Raw genomic sequence first — 21665 nt, forward strand, 5'->3', positions numbered from 1 at the left:
TTTCTTCCCAGCAACTGCACCATTCTATCAACAACTAGAGAGCGGTCCTGAGGTACCATCTACCTCATTCGAGACCCTCGGACTATCTGTAGTCGGACTTCACAGGATTTTACCTTGCACTAAACATTATTCCTTTTATCATATATCTGTGGAGGGCTCGATTGCAATCTTTCTGTATACAATCTGTATAGTCTTTCCGCCTCGGTACACATGATAATAAACAAAACTAAAATAAAGTGAATTCAATTTTGACTTTTAAAAGACATTTGCACAAATATATAGAAACTAAACTACCGTCCACACATGGAATTGATGCCAGCGATCACTGGGATCTCGGTATCTCGGGTGGTTGGGAAGTGATGGGTCGTTGAGAAGAGAGATGCCTGAACCTGGACTGCCCTGATGGAGCTCAGCAGACCAAACACCTCACGCATGTTGCAGCCTTGGACTCCACACACTGGGCACTGAATGAGTAAAGAGCAGCACGGTGGTGCAGCGGTAGAACTTGTGTCTCACTGCGCCAGAGACCCGTGTTCGATCCTGATCATGGATAGGTGATATTTCCAAAGGGAAGATGCAGAGTGCAGAATGTAGCTTGTGTGAATGACTCATCCTGGTGGATGTTGGTGTGGCCTCTGGTATTTCCCTTCCTGCCCACAACATTACAGCACATTAGCTGAGGAATTTGCCCAGTGGACACTGACACACAGCCTTCCCATCATAATTTAGGCAGGCACAAGTTTTGACACGGAGTGTGGCATTGTGTCTTGTCAAGTGAATGTGCTGGACCTTTCCATGTAGATGTGGGAAGTACTTGAATCACATGGATAAAATTATGAGAGGAATAGATCAGGTAGAGGCACAGAGTCTCTTGCCCAGAGTAGAGGAATCGAGGACCAGAGGGCATGGGTTTAAGGTGAGGTGGAAAAGACTTAATAGGAATCTGAGGGGTAACTTTTTCACACAAAGGGTGGCGGATGTATGGAGTGAGCTGCCAGAGGAGGTAGTTGTGGCAGGGACTTTAAAAAACAATTAGACACGTACATGGATCGGACCAGTTTAAAAGGATATGTGCCAAATGCAGGCAGGTGGGACTAGTGGAGTTGGGGCATGTTGGCTAGCATGACCAAGTTGGGCCGAAGGGCCTGCTTCCACACTGTATGCCTATGATATGAATAATTGCTCTGGAGGTAACGTTTTTCCTATTAGAGAAAATCACCTCCAGAAGGTTTGGGACCAGCTCCAATTCCCTGCAATTTTTTTTGCGGTCTTGGATGGAGCTGTTCCCAAACCAAGCTGTGATGCACTTCTGCAGAATTTGGTGAGGTTGTTGGGAACATGCCAAACTTCCTAAGCTTGTATGGAAGTAGAGGTGTGGGTGTGCATTAGGGTGAATGCACAGTAGGGGAATCAAGAACCAGAGGATATAGGTTTCAGGTGAGATGGGAAAGATTTAATGGGAACATCAAAGGCAACTTTTACGCTCCAAGGGTGTTAGGTATATGGAACAAGGTACTGGAGGAGGTAGTTGTGGCAGGTACTATAACAATATTTAAAAGACATTTGGATAGGTACATGGATAGGAAAGGTTTAGAGGGATAGAGGTCAAACGTGGGCAGGTGGGACTAGTGTAGATGGAGCATCTTGGTCGGCAAAGGCAAGTTGGGCCAAAGGGCCTTTTCCCGTGCTGAATGACTCGAAGATTCTGTGTGTAATTTAATACTGCCAATATTTGATGCCTTGATTTATTAGATTAACTATAACTTCCATTCATTTTGTGCCCGTGTGCAGATGCTTCTACAGGTGTGACTTACAATACATGCACCACAAAGTCATTGAATTAGGCAGCATGGAAGCTGCACTTTTGACTTACTCCAGCTCCTATGTTTCTAACTCATCCATGCTGACCAAGGTGCCCTAACTGTTAGTCCAATTTGCCTTCATTTGACTTAAATCCCTTAAACTTTCCGATCCATGTATCTGTCCAAATGTCTTTTGAATGTTGAGCACAAAATGCTGGAGTAACTCAATAGGTCAGACTTCAGTCTGGAGAAGGGTCTCGATTCGAAACGTCACCTGTCCATGTTCTCCAGAGATACTACCTGACCGTTGAGTTACTCCAACATTTTGTATCTATCTTTGGTATAAACCAGCATCTGCAGTTCCTTTTTATTACATTGTGTCTTTTAAATGTTGTTATTGTACCTGCCTCAATTACTTCCTATGGCAGGTTGTTCCATATACCTACACTCTCTGTGTGAATAAGTTCCTTATAAACCTTTCCCCTCTCAGCATAAACACATGCACTCTAGTTTTTGTATTTCCCCTTCCCTGGGAAAGATTGTGTGCATTTATTTCATTATGTGCATAATTCAAAACCTATTATCATATGGGCCAACTGTTTAATTATTCAGCATTATTGGTTGCATAGACCTTTAAAGACCAGCTTTAGTAAGACCTGTGCACTGAAGTGTGGAGGCATGATTGAGTAAGACGGCCTTCGACTGTAGAGAATCGCTCCTTGGTTTTCGCGCACTGTTTCAGCAGCAGCCCAAGACTATTTATCTGCTCCAATGAATAAGTTTGGACTAATGAGAAGCAATGTGTAGGAAGGAACTGCAGATACACACAAAAAGCTGGAATAACTCAGTGGGTAGACTGCATCTCTGGAGAAAAAGAATAGGTGACGTTTCAGGTCGAGACCCTTCTTCAAACCCATCTACTGTGTCTATCTAATGAGACACAAGTCTGAGTCCCACAATGATAACTGCAGAATTAAAACTGAATTAATCAAGAGTCAAGACTGTTTAACTGTTATCTGTATCGGCATTCGAACAATTAAATTCGTACTTGCTCTCAGCTTGTTTTACTTTAGGAAAAAAGCATGGAAACAGGCCCTTCGGCCCACTATGAACGGGCTGACCAATGATCACCCTGTACTCTAGTTCTATGTTATCCAACTAGGGACAGTTTACAGAACCTAGAAAGCTGTACATCTTTGAAATGTAGGAGGAAACGAGAGTAAACCCTTGCGGTCACATTGAGAATGTGCAAACTCCACACAGACAGCACCCGTAGTCAGGATCGAACTCTGGTCTCTAACACTGTAAGACAGCAACTCTACAAGCCGGCACAGTCAGGCAAAGGTAAACACAGTCCTGATAGATAACATAAGAAAAAAAAAAAATCAATAAATTATAAACCCAAATATTAGTGCAAAAGGCCTGAAGTCCTTAGTACAACCAGGATAATTCATAGTCTGTTTGTAGTGTTCAAGAGCCTGGTGATAGTTGTTGGGAAGAAGCTGTTCCTGAACCTGGAGGCCTTGCTTTTCAGTCCTCTGTACCTTCTTCCTGATGGCAGGAGTGAAAATGAGAGCGTGGCCAGGGTGCTGTGGGTCCCTGATGATGCAGGCTGCTATTTTGGAGGCAGTGTCTCATGTAGATCTCTTTGACGGTGGGGAGGTCAGTATCTGTGATCGACTGGGTGCATTCCTCCACTTTTCTGTGATCTGAAGTAGAGAAAGGATTAGTGATCCCAAATTAATAATAAAGTTCAGACAGATAGTTGCTACAAAAAAACCTTTTAACTCACTAATAAACTTTCAAAGCATGAAAGATATTTTTTGGAAGAGCACAGTAGCCTCTCCTTCAGTGATCCAGGTTCAATCCTGATCTCCAGTGTTGTTGGTGTAGTTTGCACATTCCCCCTGTGACTGGTGAGTTCTCCTCCTCCTGCATCCCAAAGATGTGTGCGTTGGAAAGTTTATTGGCCACTGTACGTTGCCCCTGGTGTGCAGGTGATTGGTAGAATCTTTGGGAAGTTGATGGAAATGTGAGGAGAAATAAGTGGGATTATTGCAAATGGATACTTGATAATCATTGTGGACTTAGTTTAGATCAGAGATACTGCAAGGAAACAGCCCCTTTGGCCCACCGAGTTCATGTCGACCAGTAGGGTTGCCAACTGTCCCATATTAGCCGGGACATCCCGTATATTGGGCTAAATTGGTTTGTCCCATAAGGGACCGCCCTTGTCTGCTACTATTCAAGTCGAGGGGACTGTCGGGTCGGAGCGTCGCACCTGACCCTGCCTCAACCGTCCCGACGTAGTGCAGCCCATGGAGTGCAACAGCAGCACCTCGCCCGTGGCCCCGCCGGTTGGCAGCCCGGCCATGCTGTCCGACCTTTGGACCTTCGCTTACTGCCGACACCACCACCCCTCCTTCTCATGGCCGATCATCAGTTCATGAGATGGATGGGATGCCGGACTTTGCGAGCGAAGTCGCGCGGGCCAAAACTCCTCAGCTGGCCCGCCGGCTGGGCTTTGTGTGCAGTCCAGCACCCGGGCCAACTCATCATTCACCCAGCCACGGCCGAGTCGGTCAAAGAATTGCCGTCAGGAATTTGTCCCTTATTTTGACCGTTTGTCCCTTATTTGGGAATGAGAAAGTTGGCAACCCTACCGACCAGTGATCCTGGCAGATTAACACTATTCTACACACACACACTAGGAACAATTTATACCGAAGCCAATTAACATTCAAACCTGTATGTCTTTGGAGTGTGGGAGGAATCCGGAGCACACAGGGAAAACCCCCGTGGTCATGGACAGAACGCACAAACTTCGTACAGACAGCACCCATAGTCAGGATCGAATCCTGGTCTCTGGCACTGTAAGGCAGTAAAGCCCCTGTCCCACTTAGGAAACCTGAACGGAAACCTCTGGAGACTTTGCGCCCCACCCAAGGTTTCCATGTGGTTCACGGAGGTTGCAGGTGGTTGCCGGAAGTTGCAGGTAGTGGAAGCAGGTCAGGAGACTGTCAAAAACCTCCGGTAATCTCCAGGAACTGCACGCAAAGCTTGGGTGGGGAGCAAAGTCTCCAGAGGTTTCCGTTCAGGTTTCCTAAGTGGGACAGGGGCATTACTTTAGAAACTCAGCGGGTGCAGCAGCATCTATGGAGCGAAGGAAAAAGGCAGCGTTTCTGCCCGAAACGTTGACCTTTTTCCTTCGCTCCATAGATGCTGCTGCACCCGCTGAGTTTCTCCAGCTTTTTTGTGTACCTTCGATTTTCCAGCATCTGCAGTTCTTTCTTAAACAGGGGCATTACTCTACAGCTTTGCCACTGTGCTGCTTGGTGCTATTAAGGGTCTATGACATGTGATGTGGTTCTGGAAAGCGTTGTAAAACAGAGACCTAGGGGTACAGGTACATAGTTCCCTAAAAGCAACATCACGGGCAGGCAGGGTGGCGAAGAAATCTTACCTTCATTGGCCAGGGCACCGAGTCCAGGAATTGAGGCCTGGTTGTAACTGCACGTTAATGAGACCATAATTTATAGCATTGCCTGCAGTCCTGGTTGCCTGCTATCGGAAGGATGTCATTCAGCTGGTAAAGGATGCAGAAAGGATTCATGAGGATGTTACCAGGACAAGAGGCTTTGAGTTATAAGGAGAGGCTAGAATTCTTTTTCCTTGGAGCACAGGAGGCTGAGGTGTGAACTTTCAGAGGGGGCCCATGTTACAATGGACCACGGAGGGGGTCCATTATTGCCGGTTGTACACTATGACCAAGTAAGGGATTTGCTGCAACTACACAGTGATCACTCTGACACGAGTTGTTTTCAAATACAAAGTTATTTTTAAACTGCTACATATGTATATTTGTTTCTGCAAGCTAAAAGTACTAAAGGCTGTTTGTTACATTGTTTAACTGAGTATCATTTCACAAGTGTTGGTCAAAGCAATTGCTTGTCAATATCTACCACCTCCCGCAGTGTAACCAGCAGCCTATGTTCTTAAAGAAACAGCGATGTCTGATTACTCTGGGGGCACTCTGTATGCTATCACCAAAAGTCGTTATAATGAGGTTTGTATCATGAGTTGAATAGACATGGTGAAAGATCAGCCATTTTCCCCACATACAGAGTCTAAAACTAGAGGGCGTAGATTTAAGGTGAAGGGTGGAAAAAAAATATAAAGGGGGCTGAGAGATAGCTTTTCACTTTGGCGGGTGGTGGGTGCATGGAACAAGATGACAGAAGAACCTGTGGAGCAACGTTTAAAAGACATTTGGAACAGTATATGGATAGAAAGGATTTAGAGGGATATGGGCCAAATACAGGCAGGTAGGACTAGTTTGGATACACATCTTGGTTGGCAAGGATGAGTTGGGCCAAAGGGCCTGTTTCCATGCTGTCTGACTCTGACTGTAAATCTCTGTCCTTGTCCAGTATGGCCTGCATGTGCTAAGTTCTTGGTTTAGTTTAGAGATACAGCGTGGAAACATGCCCTACTGCCCACAGAGCCCTCTGCCGAACATCGATCACCCCTACACTAGTTCTATCCCGCACACGGGACAATTTAGCCAATTAACATACAATCCTGCTTGTTTCTATCTTTGGAATGTGTGACGAAAACAAAGTATCTGGAGGAAACCCACGCGGTCACGGGGAGAAACGTACAAACTCCAAACAGACGGCACCCTTGGTCAGGAGTGAACCCGGGTCTCTGGCGCTGTAAGGAAGCAACTCTACCGCTGCGCCACCGTGTCGCCCTCTTGACTGTAATTCTAAATAAAACTGTTATCTGAATACATATCATGGTTGTACTGGTCATTGAATAATAATTGTACTGGTTATTGCAAAATAATTGGTACGATTAATATATAAATAAGGAATACCATTGTACATGTGCAAGGATGTAGAGTTTTATTGTGTAGCATTCTTTTATGTTGTGTCCAGTGTTACTGAAACATGGATTTATAGAAAATTCCATAATTGAATATTATTTTTAAAATAATCTTCCTTTTTGTCTTCTAGGTAAAGGAGAATCCATGGCATGTACAGAATTAGAGGTAAGCTTTTGATGAAATGCTTAAGGGGCCACTGGTCATTGCATATTATTGCTCACCAAGTTCAATCAGGTTGTCCATAGGGCAAGCGGACAGGAGTTGAACTGTTAGCTGCTGAAGCCTTTTCTTAACAATGGCTGATCTGATTACCTTGTCTGGTATTATGCAGTCTCTTCACCTACTTTAGCATCGGTAGTCCTGATAATCCAGTGGATCTGTGGTGCAGTACATTCCTTCCAAGGACGGTATGGTGGTGCAGCGGTAGAGTTGCTGCCTTACAGAGACCCGGGTTCAATCCTGACTATGGATGCTGTCCGTACAGAGTTTGTACACTCTCCCCGTAACCGCGTGGGTTTTCTCCGGGTGCTCCCGTTTTCTCCCACGTTGCTATGAATCTGTAGACCCACATTTAAATCCCGCCTTAGCTGCTGTAGTATTTATGGTTGATTAATAGTCCTGGGCCTCCTCCACTGTCAGAGTGAGGCCACATGCAGATTGTTGGACAGAACCTCGTATTTCACTTGGGCCGCTTACAGCGGTATGAACATTGATTACTCTAATTTCAAGTAACTTCTGCATTCCCTCTTTCTCCGTTCCCCCACCCTAGTTGTCCTGCTAGTTCCACTGCTCGCATCCCATATCCTTTTGTTATCGCCTCTTCCCCAGCCAACAATGGACCATTGTGGGCTCCACCCTTCATTGGTCATCTGTTGCCGGCCCTGATTTGTTCTGGTCTTTTCCACCTTCCCCCCCACCCCCCACCCCCTACTTTCAGTCTGAAGAAGGGTCCCAACCCGAAACATCCCCTATCAATTTTCTACAGTGATGCTGACTGACCTGCTGTTACTCCAGCACTTTGTGTAATTCTATGATTAATAGTCAATGTGTTTTTAAAAAGGAAAAGCAGCTAGTCTTGGTTATAATGACCACGTTACTTTAAAAACCCTCAGTTGGTTCATTGCCACTGCTGTAGGGCATGCGATTTATCATCCTGCCCTGCTCCGACCTGCATGTGTCTCTGGAGAAGCTGCAGTCTGGTTGACTCTGACACAGCCAGCAAGTCCCTCTATTCAGGTGCCGCCAGGGTTTGGGTAATTAACGGTGGTCTTGTCAGCAGTACCACATCTTAGGAGGAAAGAATGCCCTATTTCCCCTCCCTGGGGCTTGTCTGACTACTGTTGGGAGGGTGAAGAGTCGAGAGTGTTGTATTGTCATATATCTCGAAACACAACCATGAAATTCCAACCTGCAGCAGCACAACAGACTATGTAATTGTCGACCTGAAACATCACCCACTCCATCCTTCCAGAGATGCTGCCTGTCCTGCTGAGTTACTCCAGCATTTTGTGTCTATCTTTGGTGTAAGCCAGCATTTGCAGTTCCTTCCTACACATGTAAACAAAGTACTGTGTACCATCAATCATAGAATGGTACCGCAATGGAGCATTTGGAGTAACGTGTGTAGTTCTGGTCACCCCATTATAGGGAGGATGAGGAGGCTTTGGAAAGGGTGCAGGAGTGGTTTGCCAGGATATTCCCGAGTTTAGGGAATATTTGCTAGAAAGAGAGGTTGAACAGACTTGCATTGTTTTTTCAGGGGCTTTAGAAACTAAGGGGAGACCTGATAGAAGGTTGTAATATTATGAGAGGGATAGATTCAAAGCTGATGCATGAGTGTGGAAATGGTGTGCAGACTTGCTGTGAAGCAAGAGACTTGCAGGAAGCTGCACGACATTGGAGAGAAATATAGAAACATAGAAATTAGGTGCAGGAGTAGGCCATTCGGCCCTTCGAGCCTGCACCGCCATTCAATATGATCTTGGCTGATCATCGAACTCAGTCAAAGGTTCAGTCATTTGACAATAGACAATAGGTGCTGGAGTAGGCCATTCGGCCCTTCGAGCCAACACCACCATTCACTGTGATCATGGCTGATCATCCACAATCAGTACCCAGTTCCTGCCTTCTCCCCATATCCCCTGACTCTGCTATTTGGAGAGAACAGTGGGAGGCCCTCTGCACACTATTTAGAGTCATTGAGTCATAAGGCAAGAAAACAGGCCCTTCGGCCCAACTTGCCTATGCTGACCAAGATGCCCCATCTACCCTAGAGTTTAGAGAACAGGCCCTTCAGCCCACTGAGCCCGCGCCGCCCAGCGATCACCCCGCATACTGACACTGTCCTACACACTTGGGGCAACATAATTTTACCAAAGTCAATTAGTTTACAGACCTACACGTGTTTGGAGTGTGGAAGGAAACCGGAGCACCCAGAGAAAACCACGCGGTCACGTGGAGAATGTACAAACAACACCCTTGGCAGGATTGAACCCATGTCTCTGGCGCTGTGAGGCAGCAACTCTACCACTGCACCACTGTGCTGCCCACTAATCACTCCTTCCTATGCTAGACCCATATCCCTCAAATTTTCCTATCCATTTATCTGTCCGAATGCCTTTTAAATGTTATAGTAAATGTTGTTATAGTTGTCAGGACACATGAAAGAGCACCACTCCTTTCGCCTGGCTGAGACACAACTTGATTCCACAGCCCATCTCCCAGATCAATCACTGCAGACCAATCAACCTTAAATAGAACGAGAAAATGCCTTGAATACTTCATAAGTTCGTGGAGCAAAATTAGGCCATTCGGCCCATCAAGGCTACTCTGCCCTTTGATCATGGCTGATATATCTTTCCCTCTCAACCCCATTCTCCTGCCTTCTCCCCATAACCCTGACCCCCTTACTAATCAAGAATCTATCTGTCTTAGAAATACCTACTTGGCCTCCTCAGCCATCTGTGGCAATGAATTCTGCAGATTCACCACCCTCTGACAAAATAAAATCCTCATCTCCTTTCTAAAGTTACATCCTTGTATTCTGAGGCTGTGCCCTCTGGTCCTGGACTCTCCCACTAGAGGAAACACCCTCTCCACATCCACTCTATCCAGGCCTTTCACTATTCGGCAAGTTTCAATGAGGTCCCCCCCTCCCCCCAACCCTTCTAAACTACTTGGATCGGTCAGCATCTGTGAAGTGAGGAACTTTCAACGGGATTTGGAAAGGCGAGAAAGCAAGTGTGGTTAAAATTGCAGAGAGTTGGAGGAGTGGAGGGACAAAGGGAAAGGTTTGTGATGGGGTGGTGGCACTAGTGCTGCTCAAGAGAGGGTGATGTATGCTGGTGGATAAAAAACGGTCTGGTGGGGCGTAAACAATAAGAAATTAAGTTGAGAGAAGTGAATAACGTGCTGGAACAGTGGGATGCAGATCACAGCAGTTGCTGGACGTCTGAAGTGAAAGAGAATGCTGGGTATGTTCAGCAGATTGAGCACCATCTGTGGAGAGCGGGGGAGTCTGACGAAGGGTCTTGACTTGAAACCTCACCCATCCTTTTTTTCTCCAGAGATTCTGCCTGACCCGCTGAGTCAAACCAGCACTTTGTGCCTATCTTTGGCATTAACCAGCATAACGTCATATGTGATCGGAGCAGCATTAGGCCACTTGGTCCATCAAGTCTACCCTGCCATTCAATCATGACTGATCTATCTCTCCCTTCTAACCCCATTCTCTTGCCTTCTCCCCATAACCCCTGGCATCTGCAGGTCCTTGTTTCTATAACTCATTGACCATGTAGGATCTCCCGGCTGCTAACCAATTTAACTCCCCTTCTCATTCCCACGTTGACCTTCTGTCCTGGGCCACCTCCATTGCCAGAGTAAGGTCACATTCAAGCTGGAGGAAACCTCAAACTTCACTTGGGTGGTTTACAACCCAATGGTATTAACACGGAACTACTAATTTTGGGTAAGAACCCCCCCCCCCTCCCCTTCCTCCTGTGCACCCATTTCCCCAGCTAAATGGATCTTCTTCCCCCCTCCCCTCCCCCCACACGCCTCCCCCGCCCTCTTTCCCTTCCCCTTGACCCCCTTCAACCTCTATCCCTTCCTCTGGCTTCACTTTTCACTCCTCCTCTCCTTATCTTACATTGTTTTGTCTCCTTTGTCTAGTCTTTGTCTATCCATCTGCCATCCAAGCCCCCTTCACTTGCCAGGCTTTGTCCCACCTCCATCTCTCTCTTTTCCAGCCTTCCCCTCCCATCTACAATCACACTGAAGAAGGGTCCCGACGCAAAACGTTGCCTGTCTGTTCCCTCCACATATGCTGCCCGACACGCTGAGTTACTCCAGTACTTTGATTTACCCCCCCACACAAATAAGTAGCTTGATTTATTCCTTGTCTTTTCCTTTTATGAACTCGATTTTTTGCAAGTAAAAGTCTGCATTTTCCTAGATCCATCCTGTCTGATATATTCTTATCTTTGTAACTTATAATTTGTCACTGCAGTGTTAAAATATGCATGAGTGTGAATGTCTTATAATGGCCACTGTCAACAAACATGGTAGATATGATATAATTGGGTTAATGAGTGTACAACATAGTTCTTCACATGTATTCTTCAAATATTCCTTCAGAATAACTTTACTATTGGGTGTTTGGAAGTGTTATTGAACAGGTTGGGTAAATAGTATTATTGCCATGTGTGTGCCAAGATTACTTAGTGTTGTTTATTGGCACGTGCACCGAGGTACAGTGAAAAGCATTTGTTGAGTGCTATCCACTCAGAGGAAAGGCTCTATGCGTAGGAAGTAACTGCAGATGCTAGTTTACACTGAAGCTGGACACAAAATGCTGCAGTAACTCTGGGTCAGGCAGCATCTCTGGCAAAAAAGGAATGGGTGACGTTTTGGGTCAAGACCCTTCCTCAGATTATACATACATGATTACAATCGAGCCGCCCACAGTATACAGATGCATGATAAAGGGAATAATGTTTAGCGCAAGATAAAGTAAACGTTCTGTGTTGTTTGTCACTTGTTCTTGAGTAAGACCTTGACATCTAATTTATATTGTGTGCAGGTGGCTGATTAAGTTACTCACTCAGTGGGCCAAAGTTACTCATAAGTTACTTTTGCCCGGGTGACAAAGGTGTTATGATGCTGTTGCATCAGTGGTTTGTGATTTATGAACTCTCTTCCTCATTGCTTCCTCCATTCTAAAAGCACCACTTTTTATGTGGGTAGGTCAATCAGGGCATCCAATTCTTGTACCCTGTCATGGCCTTCAAACATGGTCTAAGAAAGGTATTGAATCTCCTTTCATTTCTTACATGAAATAAAGCAGTAGTGTTGGAAACTGTGTGACCAATGGTTCAATGGTGCGTTTATTGTCACGTGTGCAAACGCACTGTGAAATTATTTTCTTACATACAGACTAGTACAGTATTGCCATCCCTGAGCAGATTCAGATTCAGATTCAATTTTAATTGTCATTGTCAGTGTACAGTACAGAGACAACGAAATGCATTTAGCATCTCCCTTGAAGAGCGACATAGCAAACTATTTGAATTAAAAAAAAATAAGTGTCTGGGGGGGGGGGGGGGTGATTGGCAGTCACCGAGGTACGTTGTTGAGTAGAGTGACAGCCGCCGGAAAGAAGCTGTTCCTCGACCTGCTGGTACGGCAACGGAGCGACCTGTAGCGCCTCCCGGATGGTAGGAGGGTAAACAGTCCATGGTTGGGGTGAGAGCAGTCCTTGGCGATGCTGAGCGCCCTCCGCAGACAGCGCTTGCGTTGGACAGACTCAATGGAGGGGAGCGTGGAACCGGTGATGCGTTGGGCAATTTTCACCACCCTCTGCAATGCCTTCCGGTCGGAGACAGAGCAGTTGCCATACCATACTGTGATGCAGTTGGTAAGGATGCTCTCGATGGTGCAGCGGTAGAAGTTCACCAGGATCTGAGGAGACAGATGGACCTTCTTCAGTCTCCTCAGGAAGAAGAGACGCTGATGAGCCTTCTTGATCAGAGTAGAGGTATTGTGGGTCCAAGAGAGGTCATCGGAGATGTTGACTCCCAGGAACTTGAAGCTAGAAACACGTTCCACCTCCGTCCCGTTAATGTGGATGGGGGTGTGCGTGCCGCCTCTGGACTTCCTGAAGTCTACAATGAGCTCCTTGGTCTTCTTGGAGTTAAGGGCCAGGTTGTTGTCAGCGCACCATGCTGCTAAGTGCTGGACCTCCTCCCTGTAGGCCAACTCATCGTTGTTGCTGATGAGGCCAATCACCGTTGTATCATCTGCATACTTGATGATGGTGTTAGTACCATGTACAGGTGTGCAGTCATAGGTGAAGAGGGAGTAGAGGAGGGGGCTCAGCACACAGCCCTGAGGAACGCCGGTGTTCAGGGTGAGGGTTGAAGAGGTGTGCTTGTCTAACCTCACAGACTGGGGTCTGTTGGTTAGAAAGTCCAGTATCCAGTTGCAGAGGGAGGGGTCGATGCCCAGCACATCCTTGACACTAGCAACTGTGTAGGAAGGAACTGCAGATGCTGGTTTAACCGAAGGTAGACACAAAATGCAGGAGTAACTCAGCGGGACAGGCAGCATCTCTGGAGAGAAGGAATGGGTGATGTTTCGGGTTGAGACCCTTCTTCAGACCGATTAGCAAATGTTCAGAAATTGACCACTGAGACCGCATGCAAGAGACGCCATGATTTGGAGCCATATTCATAGTCCAGTCCACGCTCTGGGTCTTGTGAGCGGTGCCTGATCCAGGCAAGCCCCAGGCTGCTGAGGGCCTCCAGCCATCGCCTTCCAAGGACGTGAAGGCCCCTTGCTCGCCCATCCAACCTTATGCCCTGTGGTGGGGGGGGCCTCCCACAGCCGACCTGCTCTGCTTTCGTTTAGTATAGAGATACACCGTGGAAACAGACCCTTTGGCCCACCGATTGTGCTAACTAGCGATCCCCGCACACTAACACTATCCTACACACTAGGGACAATTTTTTTACAATTTTACCGTACAAACCTGCACGTCTTTGGAGTGTGGGAGGAAACCGGAGTTCTCTGAGAAAACCCACGCAGGTCATGGGGAGAACGTGCAAACTCCGTCCAGACAGCACCCGTAGTCAGGATCGAACCTGGGTCTCTGGAGCTGTATCTGCATGCACAATCTGATTTGTGTATATGGGCTTCGATGATTGTCACGGACCGTTGGGCTGAAGGGCCTGACAATGCACTGAATAGAAATGACCTTGTGGCATTATTGTTATAGTAACTGATTTTTCAACACAATAAATGTGGTTATTAATTTGTGCCTGACTCTGCAGTCACTGTTTGCTCCACTAGCCTATTGTGCAAGTTAATAAGTAAAGCTTCATTTTAGTCAATGCGTCAGTCAATTCACAGCTCACATATTTGCATAACCAAGGTTGCATCTTTAATGTTGGAAAGCACCTCAAGGTTCTTCAGAATAGTGGGAGTGAAGTATAGATAGATGTTTGTAAGATCACAAGGCTGTTTGAAATTACCTTTTATACAACTACGTAGAGACTTGTTGTGATATGCATGCTAATGTAGGCGGAATATTTCTAACTGATCATTCTGGAGAGGATGTGGAATTTTAATTGTGCGCAAATATGATATGGGCCAGTGGATTGGACTTTAACACTTTCAGTCTTTGCTTCGCTTTAACCAAGTTCTTTGTCTGCCTTTCCCTCCACAATTTCTTGTTCATGTTCACAAGCCGTACGGAGCAAAGCGAGCAACTTGGGACTAAATGCTACCTTGATCACGGGCTTTAACTTCCAACGCTAATTTATTTAACAGTTTTATGATTTTTTTTAAAAGCCACGTGGTTAGTTAACATTTCCTCGGTTACTTATTTAAGGTATCTTTTACAACCTCTTTGGTTTTGCTCCCGTTTACATTGACACAGGCATCCATTTGAAGGTCAGTCTTTAGCACGTTTGTATTGAAGGTATATTAGCATTTCTTGTTTAGCTGATGCCACCGTGGCAGTCCCCAATGTTACTGTAAAACTCAAGAACCCCGGTACTCTCGAAACCTGAGGGTTCGGTATCTGACTCGTTCATTAGGAATCTACATTATCCACAGACGCTCATTCTCGTGAGGTCAGCCACACACTACTGGATGTGAGGGCCATAGTGTGTGGCCTGGGCCCCAGAGCCTAGGCCTTGACTGCTTGTATGGTTCAGCTTCTCAAACAAAGACTTGTTGGACTGCATTTCCGTTCCCTTTAAACTCAATGGCTTCACTAGAAATACTGAGATTTTTTTTTGTTTAGTTTAGAGATACCGCATGGAAACAGGCCTTTTGTCCCACTGTGTCCGTGCCGACCAGCGATCGCCCCGTATACTAGCACACTAGGGACAATTTACAATTTTACTGTAGCCAAATAACCTACAAACCCACACGTTTTTGAAGTGTGGGAGGAAACCGGAGCTACCGGGAGAAAACATACGTGGTCACGGGGAGAACTTTCAAATTCTGTACAGACAGTACCTATAGATAGGATTGAACCTGGGTCTCTGGCGCTGCAAGGCAGCTCCACCGTACCACCCTTTTGTGCCGTGTCAACTTGGCCAGTATTCTCTTCAGCATCACCTATGTGGGATTTTTGGACTTCACGGTGTATTCTCCGTAGTTTAGCAGAACAGGAGGGGATCCCGTTAGAAAGGAACCAAAATTCTGAGAGGAGCCGACTGTACCGATGGTATAAAACGGACTCGTCAGATGGGTGCGTCTAAAATGAGGGGTGGAGTAGTCTCTGTAAACTAAATGGGAGGAAAGGTGTTGGGTCTTACAGTCTGAATGTTGACTGATTTATCCTATAATTTAACCATAGTCTGTGAGTAATAGCATCTAATCACAGGGTTTATTTCTGTAGCCTGTGCACTTTCTGACATGATTTCCATTGTGAATGAATTGAATGCAATTGCCTTTGAGGAGATGGGACATGTCTCCAGAGGTGTGGTTGGAAACCACTCATTGGGCTGCAGGCAGCCACCCTGCCTGTTTCTACACCATTGGTTTTGAAATGAATCTTTTACTCCTCCCTGCCTCAGTTCAATAGCATCATTTGAACGAGAACTCTGTTTTGCTGAATGCCTCAATGTTCTGTTCAAAATGGGGCACCAAAATCCCTTGAACCTTGGCCATGAATAGACATTGTTCTTTCTATCTATGTTTATTGTTCTAAACCTTTTAGACTTTAGAGACACAGCACAAAAACGGGCCCTTCGCCCCAACGGGTTTGCACTGACCAGCGATCACTGCGTACGCTAACAATATATAGGGTTATTTGTAATTTTTACCAGTCAATTAACCTACAAAGCTGAATGTCCTTGGAGTGTGGATGGAAACTAGAGCACCCGGAGAAAGCCCACTCCTTCACAGGGGGAAACGTGCAAACCCTGTACAAACAGCATCTGAGGTCAGGATCGAACCCGGGCCTCTGGCGCTGTAAGGCAGCAGCTCTACCGTTGCGCCACCGTGCCGACCCTGTCATACATTAGATCAAAACAATGACTGTCGCAGGCTGAAGGGTCTATTTATGTGCTGTCTGACTCTGTGCCTCTCACGTCCTTGACAAATGTATTTTTCTCTGGTTAATAAATTACAGCAGTCTCGTTTAAATTTTACATATCACATTCCACTGTACATTTTGAAATCTCGTATTTAACTGTAATGACAGCATGTGACAGATATCAACTGCTCTCTGTAAAAACCAAAACCAGATAATATAAAATGTTCTGGTATTGGCATGTTATTGCTGTGTGTACCAAGCTACAGAGAAAATGTTGTTTTAGAGTCATACAGTGTGGAAACAAGCCCTTTGGCCCACCTTGCCCATACCGGCTAACATGTCCCATCTACACTATGTCCCACCTGCCTGCCCTTGGCTCAAATCCCTCTAAACCTGTCCTATCCATGTACCTGTCTAAATGTTTCTTAAATGTTGTGATACTCCCTGCCTCAACTACCTCCTCTGGCAGCTCTTTCCATACACCCACCACCCTTTGTGTAAAAATGATACCCCTCGGGTTCCTATTAACTCTTTTCCGCCCTCACCTTAAACCTATGTCCTCTAGTTGGTGATTCCCCTACTCTGGGCAAGAGACTCTGTGCCTCTTAACCCAATCTATTCCTCTCATGATTTTGTACATGGTTTGTGTGTTGTCCAGGTAAAAAAAAAAAACACAAATGGTTCCAATCAAAACCATGCATGAGTGTGACAGGTAGTGAAAAAGAGAAAGAAAGCAGAGGGCAGAATATAGTATTACAGCTGCAGAGAAAGTGCAAATTTAAAAAAGAAAAGTGCAAGAACTGCAATGAGGTGGATTTGAAGATCGGGAATACTTCCTTATGTGAACACTCCGGGGGAGATGAGCGGGGAGATGAGTGAATGTCCAGCATGTGAGTAGCCAATGATATGATGGGTGCTTTCCTGAGGTAGTGTGAAGTGTAGATAGAGTCATTTTGGGGGGGAGAGCGAGAGGCTGGTTGTGGGGGGATTGGTTTGCTTGATTCTAACTTCTCTTCCAAAAACCAGATGATCCTGACCCTGAACCTTGTCATAGAGTGATACAGCGTGGACACAAGCATTTTGGCCCAACTTGCCCACACCGACCAACACACCCTATCTACACCAGTCCCACCTACCTGTGTTTGGCCTATAGCCTCTAAACCTGTTCCTATCAATGTACCTATCTAAATGTTTTTTAAAATACTTTTGTCAATGGTTGGGATACATCCACAGACCACTGGGTTAGAGCATTTTAAAGATTTGCAGCCCTCTGAGTTTAGTTTGAATTTAGTTTAGTTTATTGTCGTGTACTGGGGTACTATGAATAGCTTTTGTTGCCTGCTAGCCAGTCAGCAGAAAGACTATGCATGATTACAATCGAGCCATCCACAGTGTACAGATGCAGGATAAAGGGAATAACGTGAATAATAGTGCAAGATAAAGTCCGATCAAAGATAGTCCAAGCGTCTGAATAAAGTATCATTCTCTTCTCTGCCATTATTGTTAGCTCTCTTATCTCGAGATAAATGTTAGACCCAGTGGCCTGAGGACACGTTCTCTCGCCATCCATCTTGTCGATCCCTCTCGGAGTCTTGCCTTTCAGAGGTTTCTCAGTGAACTCCGCTTCAACCGGCTTAAATTTTTGTTTGAACCCCAGTTGTTTCTTGTTGAATGAGATTTTTGTGTGTGTGTGTGTTTTGAATCAGTGAGACGTTCACATGATCAAGGTGCACAGAGCACCCTCTGTCCCGACACTGTCAGCAGGCTCTCAGCAGGCTAGTGTGCAAACAGGCCATAAAAACATAATCAAAGGCAAGGCCCAAAGTTTCCATTTCACCATCTCTGGGCTAAAGCACACCCTGTGTTTAGTTTGGTTTAGTTTAGAGATACATCTGATACATTGACCCTTTGGCCCACTGAGTCCACACTGGCCAGCGATCACCTGCACACCAGTTCTATCAAGTCAATAGTCAATAGTCAATTTAATTGTCATTTGGACCCCTTGAGGTCCAAACGAAATGCCGTTTCAAGCACACTGGGATAATTTTACAGAGGCCAATTAACCTACATGACTTTGGAGCATGGGAGGAAACCGGAGCACCTGGAGAAAACCCACGTGGTCACGGGCGAGAACGTTCAAACTCCGTACAAACTGTGCCCGCAGTCAGGATCGAACCCTGGTCTCTGCCGCTGTAAGGCAGCAACTCTACCGTTGTTATTTATAGCACCTTTTTTTAATGAAGTTGATTGTTCACTGTCATAGAAGTGATTTGTAAAGTAATGTTTTCAGGAATCAAGAGGCAAAAGAGTTTAATTGTCATTTCTATCAAAACGGAGCAATGAAATTCTTAATTGCGGCAGCATAACTGGTCTGTAAACACAATAGATAACGCAATAAACGAGCAAAAAAAGTTCAACAAAACCCCTCCAATAATAGTGCAAAACAATTGTAAAAGCCTAGAGTCACTAGTGCACCAGTTACTGTCATAGTCGCACAGCGTGGAAACAGGCCCTTCAACACAACTTGCCCACACCGACAAACCTGCCTCATCTACACTTGCCTGCGTTGGTCCCATACTCTCTGAACCTGTTCTATCCATGTACCTGCCTAAATGTTTCTTAAACATTGTTATAGTGCCCGCCTCAACCTCCTCCTCTGGCAGCTCGTTCCACATACTTATCACCCTTAGTGTAAAAATAAAAGGTCGCCCTTCGGCCCAACTTGTACATGCCGACCAAGATGCTCCTTGTAGCACAGAGGGGTGGCTAGTCACTGATCTGTGTTACTGATGCCTCTCCCACTGAGCCATTCAATTAATACCATCCCCTTGCAATGGCAAGCATCCTTGCTGACCCCGACTTCAAGTCCCATCACAACCACTTAAATGCAACAGGGAAGTGCAGGACTGAGTGACTGCTATTCAGTTGAAGGGGACAGTTGCCAGAGACCCATAGAGCACGGGAGCCGATCCTTTGGCCCAACTCGTCCATGCTGGCCAAGATGCCCCATCTAAGCTAGTCCCAAGGTTAGAAATATCAAAGATTCAAAGACTTAGCTTTAAGGTGAAAGTGACATGCTTTAAAGGAGATTTCGGACAAGTTCTTTAGCACACATGGTACTTGGAAGGTGCTGCCGGGGCAGAAACAATAGTGGCATTTAGAGGGCTTTCAGACAGGCACGTGGAGAGATATGGATCACGTGTAGGCAGAGATTAGTTTAACTTGGCATCATGTTCGCTACGGGCTTTTTGGGCCGAAGGGCCTGATCCCGTGCTGTACTGTTCCGTTTGTGTAAGAATTTTCAAGGTCAGATTGGGAATGGGAGGGGGAGTTGAAGACCATCGGGAAATCGGGTAGGTTAAGGTGGACTGACCCCCCCCCCTCACCACCCCCCCCCCCCCCTCTCCACCCACCCCCCCCCCCGCTCCCCCCCCCCCCCCCCCCTCCTCCCCCCCCCCCCCCCTTCACCACCACCCCCCCCCCTCACCACCACCCCCCCCCCACCACCCCCCCCTCACCACCACCCCCCCCTCCCTCACCCCCCCTCACCCCCCTCACCCCCCCCTCACCACCACCCCCACCCCCCTCCCACCACCACCACCCCCCCCTCACCACCACCACCCCCCCCCCTCACCACCACCCCCCCCACCACCCCCACCACCCCCCTCACCCTCACCACCCCCCCCCCCCCCACCCCCCCACCCCCCCCACCCCCCCACCACCCCCCCACCACCCCCCCCCCCCCCACCACCACCACCACCACCACCACCACCACCACCACCCCCCCCACCACCCCCCCCACCCCCCCCACCACCACCCCCACCACCCCCCCCCTCCCCCCCTCACCCCCCTCACCACCACTTCCCCTCCCCCCCTCCCTTCCCCCCCCCCCCCCCCCCCCCTTTCCCCCCCCCCCCCCCCCCCCCCCCCCCCCCCCCCTTCACCCCCCCCACCCCCCCCCCCACCCCCCCCCCCCTTCCACCACCACCCCCCACCCCCCCCCCTCACCACCACCCCCCCCCTCACATCCACCCCCCCCCACCACCACCCCCCCCCCTCACCCCCCTCACCACCCCCACCACCCCCCACCACCCCCCCCTTCACCCCCCCCCCCCCCCACCCCCCCCACCCCCCCCAACCACCCCCACCACCACCCCCCCCCCACCCCCCCCCCCCGCCCCCCGACTCCTGTTGCCGTTCGCTGGTGATGGTTTTCTAAAGATCCCGTGAACTCGGGACTTGGTGCTGTGAATATGCGGTGGTTTCCATCAGTCAGTCAGCTGATTCTTTCAGACAGAGTGATCCCTGGGGTGGGAGGGGGGGGATGGAGAGATGTCAAAGAGTCTTCATCAGTTTAAGGCAGGCTGCCTGGATGTTGTTGTGCCTCTGAGCCCGCGAGATAAATCTGTATCGAGAAACAAAAAACCGCAAGCTGGAGAAACCTAAAATGTGAACCAATAAAACCGATAACAGCTAAACCCGACAGAATACTTGTGAAGGGAAAACGGTTTCAGATCCACTACCTTGTATTTGATTGCTAGGTCTCTATTCTGCTGAGTGTTCTATCTGTGCATTTAAACGTTAAACATATGTGTTTGTAGGTGTGAATTTAATAAGCGGTTTCAATAATTCATCATGGCGTGCTCTGCGTATTCAGGCAGGCAGGTTTTTCATGACTGACTGATTATTCGTGATGGGTATTATCCTGTGAATTAATTTGAGTAATTCACAAAGCCTGGAGACTGAACATGCAGTTGTTTGACCTCTAGGGAATGTCGTTTACATATCCTTCCCCCCCCCCCCCCCCCCCCACCCCACCCCCCACACACACTTAATCCCCATCCCCCCCTTCCCAGAAAATCTTCAATCAAAAATGTTTTTTTCTTGACTATCCTTCTGCCTTTCGAAGAATGGAATCAAATACCATAGGTTTCACGTGAGAGGGGAGTTTTGTTCTTTAGTTTATTGCCAGGTGTAGGGAAAAGCTTTTTTGTTGCGTGCGGTCTAGTCAGCGGAAAGACTAAACAGGAGCACCCGGACAAAACCCAAGTGGTCAGGAGGAGAATGTACAAGGTCTATGCAGACAGCAACAATAATAATAATAATAAATTTTATTTTTGGGCGCCTTTCAAAAATCTCAAGGACACCTTACAGACATTAACAAGAATAATGAAACATATAATCGGAATAAAGTAAATAATAAAGACATCACCAAAACACAAATTAAAAACAGAATTCAATCCAAAGACAAAAAAATCAAAAACACAATGTGAAGAGAGAGCAGCCTCAGCTAAAGCGCGCCAGCGTCCACTCTCCCTTCCGACAGCCATCTTGGACAAAGACTAACAGGGTTACTTACAGCCAAAAAAAATCATCCCCCCACAATGGTTACCATTGTGGGGGAAGGCACAATGTCCAGTCCCCATCC

General features: G+C 47.1%; 1 protein-coding gene across 4 annotated transcripts in view; it reads left to right on the top strand.

The window, feature by feature from the left end:
- The window catches only part of LOC129696459 (protein spire homolog 1-like), a 163775-nt gene that overhangs the window by 10940 nt on the left and 131170 nt on the right, over nucleotides 1-21665 (top strand). For all 4 annotated transcript variants that reach the window (XM_055634366.1, XM_055634367.1, XM_055634368.1 and 1 more), the window contains exon 2: nucleotides 6821-6855. In XM_055634366.1, coding sequence (XP_055490341.1) covers nucleotides 6821-6855 — 35 coding nt within the window. The remainder of the gene's footprint in view (nucleotides 1-6820; nucleotides 6856-21665) is intronic.

Source organism: Leucoraja erinacea, chromosome 4 (genome assembly GCF_028641065.1).
Source record: "Leucoraja erinacea ecotype New England chromosome 4, Leri_hhj_1, whole genome shotgun sequence".
NCBI lineage: Eukaryota > Metazoa > Chordata > Chondrichthyes > Rajiformes > Rajidae > Leucoraja > Leucoraja erinaceus.